The 15,405-nt window shown below is 39.5% G+C and overlaps 1 protein-coding gene and 1 long non-coding RNA gene across 17 annotated transcripts in view; one reads left to right on the top strand and one right to left on the bottom strand.

The window, feature by feature from the left end:
- DLG2 (discs large MAGUK scaffold protein 2) overlaps positions 1-15,405 on the bottom strand; it is a 1,068,724-nt gene that overhangs the window by 551,514 nt on the left and 501,805 nt on the right. For 2 of the 16 annotated variants that reach the window (XM_080375902.1, XM_080375903.1), the window contains exon 1: positions 4,941-5,867. The exons of the other annotated variants lie outside the window; for them this stretch is intronic. In XM_080375902.1, the coding sequence (XP_080232028.1) occupies positions 4,941-5,018 (78 nt within the window). In that variant the 5' untranslated portion in view covers positions 5,019-5,867. Of the gene's footprint in view, positions 1-4,940; positions 5,868-15,405 lie in introns of those variants that run through there. 16 annotated transcript variants of the gene reach the window in all.
- LOC308059077 overlaps positions 1-15,405 on the top strand; it is a 450,864-nt gene that overhangs the window by 385,709 nt on the left and 49,750 nt on the right. The window lies entirely within an intron of this gene.

Here is a 15,405-nt window from a genome sequence, read left to right as displayed (position 1 = left end):
AGTCTGCACTACATTACATTTAAAGCTACTCACTTAAAACGGTACTGTTCAGTTTATGTATGTTGCTTATGGCAGTCTTTATTGTTATTTAAAACTGGTAGTCCAGAAACTGCATGCTATTTGTACCGTTATATAGACACACCTACTTTTAGAAGTTAAATTGTTTCATCTTGAATTATAAAATTAATAAGTTATTTAAACTGCAATGATAAACTAATACTTCTGGGGTAAAACTTACATATTTTCAAGCACAGGACATCAGTTCTTAGAACTGATAACACCATAAGAGCACTTTGGTGTCTAAAAGCTAGAAAGAGAAGCCTATCCATGCTACTCTGTAAAAGGATGGTGAAAGTCAACTCATTTAAACCCTTTACATGGGCCCTGTTATTTTGCTCCCAAAAATAATGTAGAAGGAGAAACCTCCTTTTAAAGTGATGTCTTCAGATGTAAAACCTCACCACAACTAATTGACAGCGTTTGTAACTTGGGTGTCGTGGCTGAAATGTGTTCTGCTTCTGAACATTCAGAAAAAAACCCAGTGTTCAGCTTCCCCATTGAAATTAAACTATAGGGTGACTTTGGCAAGTCTTTCCCCACTTCTGATATTGAACCCTGGAACCCAAATTCTATCAATATAGTAAAGCAAGATCAAAAGCTTTTTCACTCTGCTTTACCTCACCCTCTCAGATCAACATGATTAATTGCTCAGTTACTTTTCTGTACCTCTTCCAATCATTTAGAGTACTTATTTTTATAGCATAACCACATGCAGTTAACATCTCTTGATTTCTGCTTGATTGTGGTTTAATGAGAAAAATTCAAGACATCAATCTTTGCCTTAAGTTATTCTAGTTCTGATGTTCAGATGATCACATTTACTCTCATAACAATAATCCTTTCATGTGACAAACTCAAAGCGTTTTAATAACTTTAATAAAACAGGTAAGAGCAGAGCTGCCTTGAATGGAGTTCAGTTGTTTTCAGGCGATATTAGTGTCATTATTACCTGTACACTAAATATCTCACTACTTGAGGGCAAGAGTAACTTTAGCAATCAAGCCAAGCCAACCAGATTGAGGTAGAATTTGTAGATAACAGCTGCAATATGCCAAAAAGAGTTTATGAACCAGCCTAATAAAACCAATAAAACATAAGGAAACGAACTTTGGCATGCTTGAGTTTTCCATGGCAAAATGAGAACATTAGGAGCAATTAATAGGCATTATCCCATTTTTCTTACAGAGGTTTAGCCAGAAGTGGTTAGAAAAAAGCTCAGTTTTCCAAAGTTTAAAGTTTTTTCAAAATTTTTTGTTCTATTTTTGAATTTAAATAAGCCTTTTCAATGTATCATAAAAATATGACTCAAGTGAAAGTAAGACTCAAAAATACTAGTGCACTCAACTTGAAAGAACTGTTATCATCGCAGTTAGGACACCTAAGGCTGCCATTCATCCAGTTCTTCCCAGGTGTCTTATCTACTCTCCAGACAAAATTTTAACAGTAGGAGTTCATGTCTGGGTTTTAGAAGCCTAACACTTCCTAGGAAGTGTTTAAGTTGTGCATGGGAGTTGAAGAGACAGTGCCCTACTGCAGGGTCCAACTCATCACAGCCTCCAAGAAAGTGCCGGGCTGGAGGGAAAGCAAGGGCTGGAAATGCCAGCCAGGAGCAGCAGGTACTTCTTAGGGACATATGAAAACCAGCCCAGGAGCTACCACAGGTCTTACTGAGAACAGGTCCACCTCCCCGCTTTGGTGTCACAACTCTTTGCCACTTACAAGTGCCCTTTTCCCTTTCACGAAGCCCCAAAATAGTTTCTCCAGCCAGGGCAAGTGCTGGCTCCTGAGAGCCCCCAGTCCTCAGGCTGCAGTTCTGCTGGGCTCAGGGTATCAAGAACAAGCATGTCCCACACATTTTGAGGCAATTTGTCTGCCAGCTTTCCCAGAGCAGGGACCGCCATATTCACCTATGGGGAGGTGAGGAGATGGGAGGTACAGGAACTGCAGCTTTGGAAAAGATGGGGAGCTCTGGAGACACCAGGGGCCTAGCCCACCCACATCACCACAACCAGACACCCTCATGCTGGTATGGAGCAGATGCAGAGGAGCACCACACTGTCACATTAATGCTTTCTTAGCTCTTCCCACCAAGGACTGCCCCGATCATCGGCATTTCCCTTGCCTTGGTGCACCCCTCCTGGCACTGCGTGCTCTGCTTTGCACCTTGGAACCTCTGCTTCCCTAGCCACCTGGGAAATCCAAGTTCAAGTCTTCTCTCCATGCAATTCAGGCCCAAAGTTCTAACATTTTAAGGAACGACACCGGCAGGCTGTGCACATGTGTGTGTGGACACAGGAGTCCATGCTAGAACCCTTTTCTGTTGTGTCACCCCCTGATTTTCTTCCGGCTCCTATGGAAACAAATAGGCTCATACATTCATTTCTTAGAAGTACTCCTTAAAAAAAAAAACAACCAACAAAAAACTCTTGACTTGTACCCATCCAGAGAAGCTAAACGTAACAGAAAAATCTGTTATGGAGCCATACCCTCCTGGCCCCTGCTATCCAGATTTTAACTGCAAGTAAATCTTTTTGAACACAAGGCTAATCAAAATTCTTGCTGTATGTTATTACCTTCAAAAGCACATTCAGAAAATAGTTTTTAGTTCAAATCATGCACACAGAGAAAAAGATAATTATTCTTCCAGAAAAAATATGTAAAGTAAAACTGCATAATAATTTGATTATTCAACCATTATACAAAAAAGACAAAAACAATCCCTGCAATTAAATGTTATTTTTAATTTACTTTCTGATAGACCTATTTTCATATCTTGTTCTCCTGTTACCAAGGTATTGTACTGAAGATGTCAGTGTTGATCAGCTTCCAATCATCAATAGCACTTATTGAAATAGTATACTGCTAGGAATGGGATTTTCTGCCTTTGCTGGGGTACACCATTGACTTAAGGGAAAAAAAAATAAATTAAAAGTAAGTCCTGATTGTGGAAAAAACCTCCAAGAACGAGATTTTGGTTTTGATATAATACAATCAACAAACATTTTATAAGATGTTTTCTTGCATACTTAGCGTCTTCTGGTAAAAATTAAATTCCCTTACAAATATGCTAATAGCATGCTGAAGTAACGTTCAAAAAAAGCTTTTCTCTAAAAATTACGAGGTATGTCTTGAAAGCTTGAATACCACAGACCTGAATTGCCTTGACTATTTTAAAAGTCCTACAGAGTAAAATAAGTAGCACTATAATAGATTTATACATAAATATTTCAAAGACCTTAAGACAAAAAGAAAAAGAGCCAAAAATTTTGAACCATGCTTTTAGTCTGTTACAAGAATCTATAGATAAGAATATATTTTCTTAGCAAAGACCTGGCACTGTTTTATGAAATTTGTCAAGGTTATTGGCACAAGCTATAAACATACATGCTTTAAACAACCCATACTAAATCTGGTTTAAAAGCTGCTAAGTGAGTCCCACTGTGTCAGGAGTGGAATGCGTCCACTCATCCTGCCTCTATCATCTTGGAGGAAACCTGAAAGAAACGTTCCTCTGGAGGGAGCCCCTCAGGACTAAGGAAGATCCAGACTGCAACTTTTTTTCCTCCCATAGCAACACACAAACAGCAGGAGAGTTTATATGATGCTGTCTTTGTTGAAATATGATTAACGGCAAAGAAAGTTTGACAGTCCCATGGATAGCTATCTGCATTTCTGTTTTCCTTTATGCATGCAATGTGAGATGTATAAATCACTATTATTTAAATAACTTCACAATGGCTTGGATGTTTAAATTTAAAAAACACCACACAGCACCTTTTTAACCACTGGGAATATTTTGCAGAGAAAGCAAATCTCTGCCCATTCTCCCCTCCCCAACCATAAATATAATGTATTTCTCCTAATCATTTTCTCTAAGTGAAGAGCATTTCTAGTTACAGAGGAATTCAGGCAATGGATAATTACTTACTGGATTGGTGGATGTATTACATAGCATAAGACATATCAAAGAAATAATAAAGCAACCCATTTATAAATTCTTTGACTACATCAAAGACAGCAAGGAACAGAGGAAGCCATCATTACCAGACTAATGAGGTAACTTTATAACATTACATTGAAGTTTTTTTCCCCTCAATCTAATGCTGTGTTTATAAAAGAGGGATTAGTCCCATTATGAAAATGGTTTGTATATTAATTCAGACAAAACTGGAATGCAGGTCTACTACCTAATGCTTTCTATATTTAGAATAAATGGCAATTGCTGTGATATCCCCCAATTATCATTACTGCAAATTCTACACCAATGTAAGTTTTACTCATGGAGAAAGAAGGCAGGAGAATCTTACCTACAAGGACTTCCAGAAAACAGCTGGTTAAACATAGTTAAATTTTCTGAGAAGAAAAATACTGGGAGATAGTACTGACCATATTTACATATCTATATCTTTTAAAATGAGATATCCATGCTGCAGCACAGTTTCAACAAGTATCATGAAACAAAATTCCCAAACACTAATAATGCTTAGCATGTTATTATATTCTCATTGGTCCCACGCTAGGAAAAATATACAAGCAGTAAACAATCAACGGTTGTTTAAGAGCCCAATATTGTACTAGTAAAAATAATGCAGCACAGCAACAAGTTCACTGGAGTGCTCCCTTAACACACAACATACCAAATGTACAGCTGTTTGCCTCACAAAAACAACAACAACAACAACAAAAGAGAGCATAAAGACTTTTGAAAGGATCTTCTCCCCGGTATTTAATAATATGCAAAGTATTCAAGGATTCTTGTGTGAAATCATGAATAGCAATAGGTCGTTTTTCAGGGTATTAAAGCTAACCAGACACACAACAGGATGCCAGCAGGCAGCTTGCATGAGACATAAGGCTTTATATTCCCACTAGGAACATACCTTCTCTGATTTTGCTTTCCTGGCGTTATGCACAAACCTGCGTCCCAGCTTCTTGGCATACCAGATAGAGGCAAACATTGTAGGGATGAAGATTTCAGTCTGAATATGCAGCACGCACACACACACAAAAAAAAAAAAAAAAAAAAGAAGAAGAAGAAAAATCCAACCAAAAACTTCCCTCACAAACGAGATTCAAATCTAAAATGCTGGTTAAGGTCTCTCAACTATGCAGTAGCTTTGTCAGGTCTTCTCATGCTGCCTTCTGGAAAAACAAAAAAAACCCCCAAACACCCAAAACCAAACCCAAAACCAACAACCACCCAGTGTGGCCAGTCTGCAGGTGTATTTACATACTGCCAGCAGGAAGTCCAGGGTGAGGCATCTTTGCATCCAGCTCACATCCAGTCTGCTAAGTGCCTGTCTGCAGTTCTTTAGCACTGTCACCACAAACTACATATGTGTCAGTATGAAAGGAAGCTGCAGTAAACTACTGTAGCAGACAGCTCACCTCCTCTTCTCCTGTGCTGAAATTTAACTCCTTGTTTCTCTTGGATTTGCCAGCATGCAACAGAAGCAGCAGCAGTTCAAATATGAGATACACAGCACTGCAGGAAAGGAAAGGGGTACAGAAGTGCCAAAAATAGAAAGGCATTATTAACCGTTAAGGTGAAGGAACAGGTGTTTCACATGTTTCAGTGCAATTAAGATTCAGAAGGAAAATGGATTTTACTTTGTCCTAGTGGTTTGGGATCTGTGCACAGAGATTTTTGTTACCTAGTTTCAGTTCACGACAGACATCATAGCTGTTCAGTTCACTTGCTGATGTCATACATGCTTTGCTGAAGGATTTAAGATTCACTCAAGGACTACTATTTTTCTTTGATAATGGCCTCCCTGAAATAGAAGACTGACCTTCTCCCCCCCCCCCCCCCCAATTAATCTTTAACTCCTGCCCTACCTAAGCTTGCTTTTTCTTCTTCCTTTAATTGCAAGTTATTTTACATTAGGAGTTGAGAAGTGCTTATGAACACCTCTTTTTTGCAGCGAAACAACAATGTATTATTCTCCTTTTGTCACATACTTCAGCTTTAACCCCCGCACCTCTCTTCAGTAATAATCTCTAAACAATAAGCAGAAACATATCCTTTTGGCTCCAGACATATGACTAACCAGATGTTCCTCCCAGCCAGAGGCAGTATCAAAGCTGTAAACTTACAGGTTTTATAGCAGTGTATTTGATAGTACTTTGTATTATAGGATAAATCCTGCCCGTTGCCCTCCCACGTGCGATTGTGGAGGTACCAACATGTGGGAGAACCACTGCTGCCCTGCGTGCAAGATCACCTTTGGGATGCACACTTGCAAGAATAATTCCTGCTCTGCTACTCTGTGGTAAAGAGCTAACCAAAATTAATAGATGCATGGCAAAGGAAATACAGTCACAGCAATGTAGTATAGGGCTCTTGGGGCTAAGGAAATACTTTTTTCTGCCCCAGGATTTTCAGAGACTAGCTGAAACTGTTTTCTCCAGGGTGCATGAATTTGAAAGGGAAAATATTCCACTCCCACTTAAAACTTACACAGAACATCTGAGTTACTGGAGCTGGATGGCATTGCCCAAGCTTTGAGCCTGAAGGCATATATTCCTCCATTCCGTTAAGGTTATAGAGTTCAAAGAACTCCTTCAACACATTCTAAAATCTTAAGCTAGATAACTAAATTGAAATTCTTAGATGGTGATTTTTTTTGTCAAGGATACACCAAGATATATGTTTGTGTTTTGCTTGACATCTAAAACCTTCTGACAAAATATTTGCTAGCCGGTAATATTTCTGGGAAAAGAATAGTTCCTAATTACTTCCAATTCAGACATTTAGTTAATCCTGGCAGTCAGAAAGTTGTAAGACCACAAGACAGAGTAAAATCATGTTTCATCTGGAATACGATTGATAGCTCTTCTATATCTGTCCATAACACCACTCCAGCTCTCTGAACTCTTGGCTGATAGTAAGATGGATTCTCCAAGGTGAAAAAAGCTTTATTACGCCACGCAGCAGACTCACACCACTCTCCACATTTGTGGCATGACAGAGTGCCCTATAATGGAGGAAAGGGAAGAGGAGGAGGAAAGGTGGCCAGAAAAATATAGGAAGAAATCAGAGATTTTGTTTCTAGCTGGGGTATCACTAAAAGGAAACATGGATTGGGGAAAAAAAAAAAAAAGTGCAGAAAAGGAGAAGCAGCATCATTGCAAAGCTTAACACTATAAATGTTAAAGTAAAAGAGAACAGGAAAAAATATATCTTCTGTATTATATGACTAAACTGTGGAACACCCTTCCCATACTACTACTATGGTTTTGTGAAGAGTAGAAGTATAATTTGAAATCATTGCACTAGAACCAAAAAGGGGTACATTCTCTCAAACAACTATTTATATAGTCTTATAGTATATTCAGCTGCTGAGAAAAATCAAAGGAAACAGTCATTAAACAATAAACCCTCCTTTTTTATGACTTCTATCATCAACATTAGCAGCTTTAGTGAACTATTTATTCAGGAAAAATAGGGAGCAATAAAAAGCCACAATTCATCCCACTTAAAGGGAAAAAAAATACATTGTTCATTTAAGGAATAATGACAAAGCAATAGGGAGGTAATTTTCTCCACCCACTGAAACTGTTAGATCAAGAGGAATAAATCTTGCCAAATACCTAATTCTGATTCTAATCAGAAATGCATTTTAACTATTTGCATGCATCTGCAGATCTGTTCAAACCCCACAGTATAGCAATGACCAGATTACAAGCCATTTTCTTACAGCTCCATCATGCAGCAGTCTGCCATACATTGTCGATAGCAGGTTTATTAGGTCTGTACCGGTACCCAGGGATTTTATGTTTATTAATATTTTACTGTAACCATAACGAAGCCTGCATTTTACAGAAGTGATACAAGCCGAGCTGCTTTAGAAGAAGAATTGGAGCTCCCAGCTGCTGTCTGTTCACAGGAGTAATATGTACTTTAGCTTGCTCACTGAAGTGCTACATTACAAGGGCAGAGAGATGCATGCAATTGAGCAGCAATATTATCGCAGACAGGAGATAATCAGTTAAGAGCAAATTTTACAATGGGCTTCTTGCTGCGAATGAGTGGGTGGTTTTCAGTAAACCAAGCCACATCGATACTATACATTAAATTGCATTCTTGTGCCTCTATGAGAAGAATTGGTCTTACCACAAGTGGACACACGGGTATAGGCATAAAGCAGTTAAAGTGTTGAATTCTATTATTTTTATGACATGCCTCCCCAACGTTGCAAGCAACGGCAATTGATGCTCAGTACCAAAACAGATGGTCATTTCAAACACCTTGCCAACAGTCTGTATGCACTATCACCAGTATTTCTGACAGTTAGTCTCCTTTCTCACTTTTACATCGCTGTTTTACTTAGGCAGCGCATGGAAAGAAGTGCAGCTTAGCTTTAGACAGGGCATTAATCTTCTCTTGTTAAGGGATAACTCCTCACAGCGCACACGTGGGGTGTCAACCTCCCCCTCACACACCTGTGGCGAAGATAGATGTTCGCTGTAGATTCTGTTTCTCTCCTACCTCTATCTGAATATATACACACAGTAGTTGTAAAATGTGATGACAGGGGCATTTAAAATACAAATACTGTTCAGCCATAAATATTGCCTTTCTTGTAAGAATAGGAAGACCGGTGAAAAGATCAGTCATGCAGGGTTTGCAGAACTCTCTCAAGTAAAATGGACAGAAGCTGGAACAGGTTCAAAATGAAATACCAAAGACTTAAAACAATCACTTCACAGCTGTGGCTACAGGAACAGAGCTGATGATGTGAAGGCAAGGTAGCTAGCTTTTTCATTATTTTTTAGTACTAAGCAACAACAGGTATTGATTTGGCTGACTGTACAAGCAATCATTTCCCATCCCTAACACAACTAATTACCTTACACAGTTACACGATGCCAAGACATATTATTTAATGACCAGAATACTAGGAAAGGCAGAGATGTTAATGTTTGCTATTCTAACCAGAAGATTTAAATTTCAGGCATTTGAACTTTACAGTAGTTAATGTAGATGGAAGTACCAAGGTTTTGTAAGGACCTGATTTTTCATTCTGTGCTATAAACAGAGGCAAATGGAAAAATATTCCTCCTCCTATTGCAACAGGCAGTATTCTTATAGGAAACCCACAGTCACTCTTATAAAACGGATGGTCATCCCAGTTGGCACCAGCATAACCCATTCTGACTTCTTTTTTGGCCAGGGCAGAACCTACGTTGTTGCAGCTACAATAGAGATGAAAGATTATCAGATTAGAATCATAGAATCATTTTGGTTGGAAAGGATCTTTAAGACTGAGTCCAACCATTAACGCAGTGCTTCCAAGTCCACCACTAAACCACATCCTTAAGCACCACACCTACACATCTTTTAAATACCTCCAGGGATGGGGACTCAACCACTTCCCTAGGCAGCCTGTTCCAATGCTTGACCACCCTTTCAGTAAATTATTTTTTCCTAATATCCAATCTAAACCTCACCCAGCACAAACTGAGGCCATTTCATCTTTTCCTATCACTTGAAGGAGAGACCAACCCCCACCTGCTTACAACCTCCTGTCAGGCAGCTGTATGGAGCAATAAGGTCCCCCCTCCACCTCCTCCTCTCCAGGATAAACACCCCCAGTTCCCTCAGCTGCTCCCCATCAGACTTGTGTTCCAGACCCTTTCCCAGCTCCGTTGCCCATCTCTGGACACGCTCCAGCCCCTCAGTGTCTGTCTCGCAGTGAGGGGCCCAAAACTGAACCCAGGAGTTGAGGTACAGCCTCACCAGTGCCAAGTATGTAAGTTTCTACCTATGACATTTTCTACCAGTTATGATGTTTTGTAATAGAATTTAAAAATTATTATGAAAAAATATAATCTATCACTTAGGCTTGAATTTTAAAGATGAGGAAACCTGGTTGCTTAAAAGATCAATGTTTCCTTGGAGCATCAAAGTTAATGGCTGGAATAAAACCTAGTGATTCTGAGAACAGTCCCATATCCCGACAAAGAAAAGTTGCAGAGAAGGGAAGGGGGTAAAAAAAATGAAAAAGTAGTGAAAACAAAACGCTGTATATTAAGGATGGCAGAGGTCCTTGCTTTTCTCTTCCAATTTATTTTTTTCTACTCCCTTAATATTTCTTGTGCCAAATATTTTCTCTTTAGAAATTATGCTTTCAGAAACCCAGCTGTGCATTACAAGTTTACCCCAAATCTAATTTCCCCTTTAAAACAGAAGACAGTGCATGCAGACATCTCCTTTGTCACCTTTTCTGATACATGGCAGAACTGTCGTCTAGCAGAGGGGCATGAAGAATTTCATATGCAATGTCACAGGACTTCAAAGCAGTAAAGAAATAAAATGCAAGCATTTCCTCCTGTGGCTCTCCTTTGAGTGTGAGACCCCAAAAACTGTGTACCTGCCCTCTACCATGCAATTATCGCTTCTTTTTTTTGACTCTTATTATTTGATGTGGTAGATGGCACTCAGACTGCTACGTGTGGTGCAACAGGTCAAGAGAAGAGAGGACGAGGTGTTGTGCTACATAACTGCATGAAATAGAGCTTTAACTGTGGAAGCACAAGAAATGGAAATTAAATAAGCTCTATGTTAAACGATGAGACTCAGTACATCCCTGCACTCAGGGATGTATTCTAGCAATTTACAATACAATGGCATGAGGCAATGTTTTAAATTTAGGCAGTTCTTTTTCCTCTTTTATTTGTTAAGCCTTGGAATAGAGACAAACCTAATTATGGTACTTAATTTTGATTTTAGAAATTGATTTTCCACTCTAGTTTCTGCTGGTGCATAGGAAACTCCAGTGAGTCACACAAGTAATATAACAGTCATTAGCAGCCTTAAAAATAAATAAAAACTTGAAAAATGCTGCTTTGTTCTTGTGGTTGCCCCTAGATCAGGACAAACTGCTTCCTGCTTCACCTTTCTGATATAAATTTTTAAGTTTCTTCTTGCTATGTCAAGAAATCACAACCAAAATTCTGTATAAAATCCGCAGATGTGCCGTTATGCTGTTCAGATTCTTGTATCAAATCAAAGCACAGCGTTATGTAGTACAGTTACATATTTGCATGGCAAGTACTCCCACAGGAAATAATATAAACTACAAATTTTATCCTTGGCAAGGGAAAAAGAAAGAAGGAACAACACATTGCAAGCAGTGCTTATATGTGTCACCCGTGCATTTTGCAAGGGTGTTGCCAAATATAATGCTGAACAAAACTGAATCCAGTGTGGAAACACTTCTATGACAGCACCGTGTGTGTGCCTCCCATCCTGTGGCACTTGAACACCTTTATTTTCTTTGTACTTATGAATAGCTCTATGTGATGGTGGAATATTAGCCCTATTTCAAAAGGGATGAAGTAAGGCACAATATAACTTGGTAACAGACGTATGGGAAATCAGAGAATCTGCCCACTGCCTGGAAGCCCAGAATCTCCTCTCTCCCAGAGCGTGGCTACAGGGTTTGCCATGGCCAAAGCAAGGAGCAGTGGCACGTACCCTCTGTAACACAGTCCTGTGCCAGTCACAGCTTTCTGCCTGTCCAGAGCAGGTGAGAAGCAAGAATGCTGATAACATCCATTTACCTACCCACAAAGACTGTGGAGATATATCTTTTCCATATGTTCTGGGTTTTTTGCAACAGCAAGCAAGGGAACCCTTAATGAGCTGTTCATCTCCCTGCTAATCACAGAAGAAGCCCAAAACACAGTTGCAGGCATGAGCACAGGAATATATGTCATCCTATCATAAACATTATTCTATTCCTGGTTGATTACATGTTGCCTTTTCTTTCAAAGACCTCCTTAAATATCACTTTTTTTTTTTTAATTAGCCCTAAGAGCAAAATTTAAAAATCAGCTTAAGCAGCCTCACCACAAGTTATAGCCACTGTACTAGTAAAACACATAGACTTCTTTGAGCATCATTTTTGGTTCAAGGTGAATGTGCTTAGCCCTTCCTTATCCAAGCTCTTCCAAAAACCTTCATGCACAAGAAACCAAGTTTCATTGAACTATGAAACATCAAATAATTACAAGTGATGACATCAATGAGGATAGCCACAAACTAATCTCGTGCCACCACCTCCTTGCAGGCAGACACAGGTATAGGTTGCGGACTGAGCCCACTCAGCACATTTCTGGGCAGCAGCAGAGTCCGTGCAGCCCATGGACACCACTCGTCATCTCAGGGGCTGGGGCTGCCTTTGGTCACTCTGCCAAACCTCCGCCAAAGCAGCAGCTCCCCGTTCCCAGCTGGGACTCTCCAGCCATCTCCTGCCGTTGGCTGGGCCATACCCACCTGAACAGCCCCCCTGCCACCCTCTTCCCCTCCAGGAGCTCCTACCTGGCTTTTTAATGCTTGTTTTTGCCAAGCCAGGCGCATCGGTCGTCTTCTCGCATGTCACCCAAATATAACTCACATGTGGAAAACAAAAAATAATAAAATGGATAATGACTTCTGCCACTTTTCATTTTGGTTCTTGCTCTTTACCTTCATCCTCAGCTTTCCTAGGCTGTGATCCTCACAGCTCATGGGAAGAGTACCTACAGTTCAGCATCACTTGGGGAGTTAAGTCATTTCAGATGCAAATCATCAAGAACAACATTTCTGAATCCTTCAGGTGCTGAACACAGGTTTTAAAAAGCAATGTATCCCTGCTAAAATGCAAAAGAGAAGAAATATGGAGGAAAGAGTTCTACTTATTCCCTCCAAATATAAGACAATCTACTATTAAGTATGATGGGTAAACAACAAGTCTTTACCCAGGACTGGCTGCAACTCTTCCCTCCTATGGGCAGAGCCAAGGAACAGGTCTCCATGCTTCTGGAACTGACTCATCACATTTCTGTTGCTAAAGCAAAACAGAGAGAGGACAGCCCAAACCCCATCAGAGCAGGCACTGGCTTTTCTCCCTTAATTCTGCTACAGTTCTTCTGCATGAACTTAATTATTCTCTGCAAGCCAGCTGCTCATTCTTAAAATGAAAAGAATAATGCTCCACCGCACTGGGACAGGCTAAAGATAAAAGTATTAACAAATGTGAAGTAATGTGATAGAAAGCATTACAGAAGAAAAGAGCATCTACCCCCACGCCGGTTGCTACAGAACTTTACAGAATTCTGCTGAAAGGTCTGTGCAAGTCCATAACAAAACTGATTACATGAATGCTTCATTGTAATGTGACACACGAAAAGGTCCATTTTAGCAATTACAGTAATAAAGGGTGATGTTATACCCATTTTGACTAGAAAAAGAAAAGAACTGTAAAGGAATATGAGGTCAAGGACAAGAAGTTATTCTTCTAACACCTATGAGAAGATCTTCAGAGGTAGGAAAATATATATTATATGTGAAAACATAAAATGTAGGCTTACCTATCTAAAATGTATTTCAGTCAATTATTTGCTAACAGAGGATAACAGAAAATTTGCCACACCTTCCCAGTCCATTATATTATCATTCCTTAGGACAGTCATGACGGGAAATTTCTTGTTGCAGAAGACTCTGGCACTTTGAAAACCAGAGGAAGAATTGAGGCAGCATATGGCCAGTGGGATATACTTTGATAACAGAGAGTAGAGCTGATCAAAAAAGTCCAGTAAATTTGTTATAGCTTTTTAGGACAACAATAAAAAAAATAGCATCTTTTCAAACACTTTGATGTTTTTAAATTTAACCTGAGTGTTTCAAGAAAACAGAAACTTTTTGAGCTCTTCAACCAGCAGAAAATTGAGAAAGTGTTCCTTGAAATTGTCAAAATATTTATCTTTCTTTTTCATCAAAAATCAGAATATTTCAGCCTTCTCCAGGGCTGTCAATACTGCTGTCTAAATTACATTTACATTTAACATTCCCTTGGGATCCCAGTCAACAGATATTTTTATATTTCTGTTCTGCACATCTCACTGGAAATATTTTCTTTTGATTCATACTTCTAACAGCCTAAAAGATTCTCCCACACCTTTCTGCAAATTGACTTTTGCCAAGCCAGGCGCATCGGTCGTCTTCTCGCATGTCACCCAGATGCCATGAAGATGCTAGAATGAACTTGTATGAACTTTTAGAAAAAGCATCATAAGGAGAGAAAGTACCACAAAAGCAAGCAATTAGTTGCTGCTTAATTTCATGTATACTAGTAAGCACCATATGTCATGCCTAGACCTCCCAGAAGCAGAAAGTTAGTTGAACAAGACTGTTTCTCTACCATTCCCCACATCTAAGCACATAAAAGATTTAATATACCCGGATTTTCATAACTCATCTTCACCCTCCACATAGTAATGCACCAGAACAAGCATCTCCAAGGACCCTGGTTATTTGTTACGTGGCTCTAGGGGAGCCAGCTAGATAGCAAGCTGAACAAAAAGCTCTAAAATGCTTCCTGCTTCCAGCCAAGAGAATTAAATAATGAGCAATGTGCCAAAACCCCAGTCCCAGAAAACTCTGATCTTAAGAGAAACAATCTGTTCTCTCCACTTTCCTCCTCTTCACCATTCAAAGTCTTGAAAGGTTCAGGAAAAGTAGAAGTGATAAAAGGGCCCAGAATTCCTCGTTGTGCCTTACCCTAGCAGGCTCAGGCTCCCAGATTCTGCTGGTTGTCACAACCTACCAGTCTTGTAATTAATGACAGCAGTGGGTCTAGGTTATGGCAAGCCCCAGCTCTGATCCAGATCGGATCCTTTTTATAGCAAGCCCCACATGCAATGGATAATATATATAATATATAATAAGGGGACTGCTTCCAGTTGCCTGCATACCTCATACTAACCTGTCTAACACTCCCACAGTCATCATTTTAATCAGTTAAGCATACTCCACGCCAAAAATGTTTCATTAAAATGTCCTCTGGCATGTCTATTTCTTGCTTTCAAGCCTTCCCTTTCAAGTACATAACAGGCATCTATGCTTTTGTAGTTCCTTACGAATAACGGGTTAAGTAATACTTGCCTGAGAAGATACTCTACTTAGAGTAACGCTGTAGGAAGACAACAAAAAGATGGTAGATTGCAAATGCATTACACAAATGTATTGGTAATTTATTGTGTTTTAAAGATGAGGTAAGCAGGCAGCATATTCCAGTCTCAGATGGTCTCTGTCTGAAGAGGACTAAAGGGATATACCTTTTGATTATCTCATCTATTGCGAACAATAAATCACCACTAAAGCTCAGGACACAACATGACAACACAGAAGTGCTATATGAATACATTATGTCATGTCAGTATACTTCAAGGCAACAACTCAGTAGTAAAACGTGGCCATTCCTACCTATGGTTTTTCCATTGGAACAAGTGTATGAAAGAGCCTACAAATCCTTTGGCTTTGATTGCATGCTCAATGCACATCCCAAGGAATACATT

Source organism: Falco punctatus, assembly GCF_963210335.1.
Source record: "Falco punctatus genome assembly, chromosome: 2".
Classification (NCBI taxonomy): Eukaryota; Metazoa; Chordata; class Aves; order Falconiformes; family Falconidae; genus Falco; species Falco punctatus.
The sequence above is the reverse complement of the archived record's forward strand: the minus strand, read 5'-3'. Positions and strand labels throughout refer to the sequence as shown.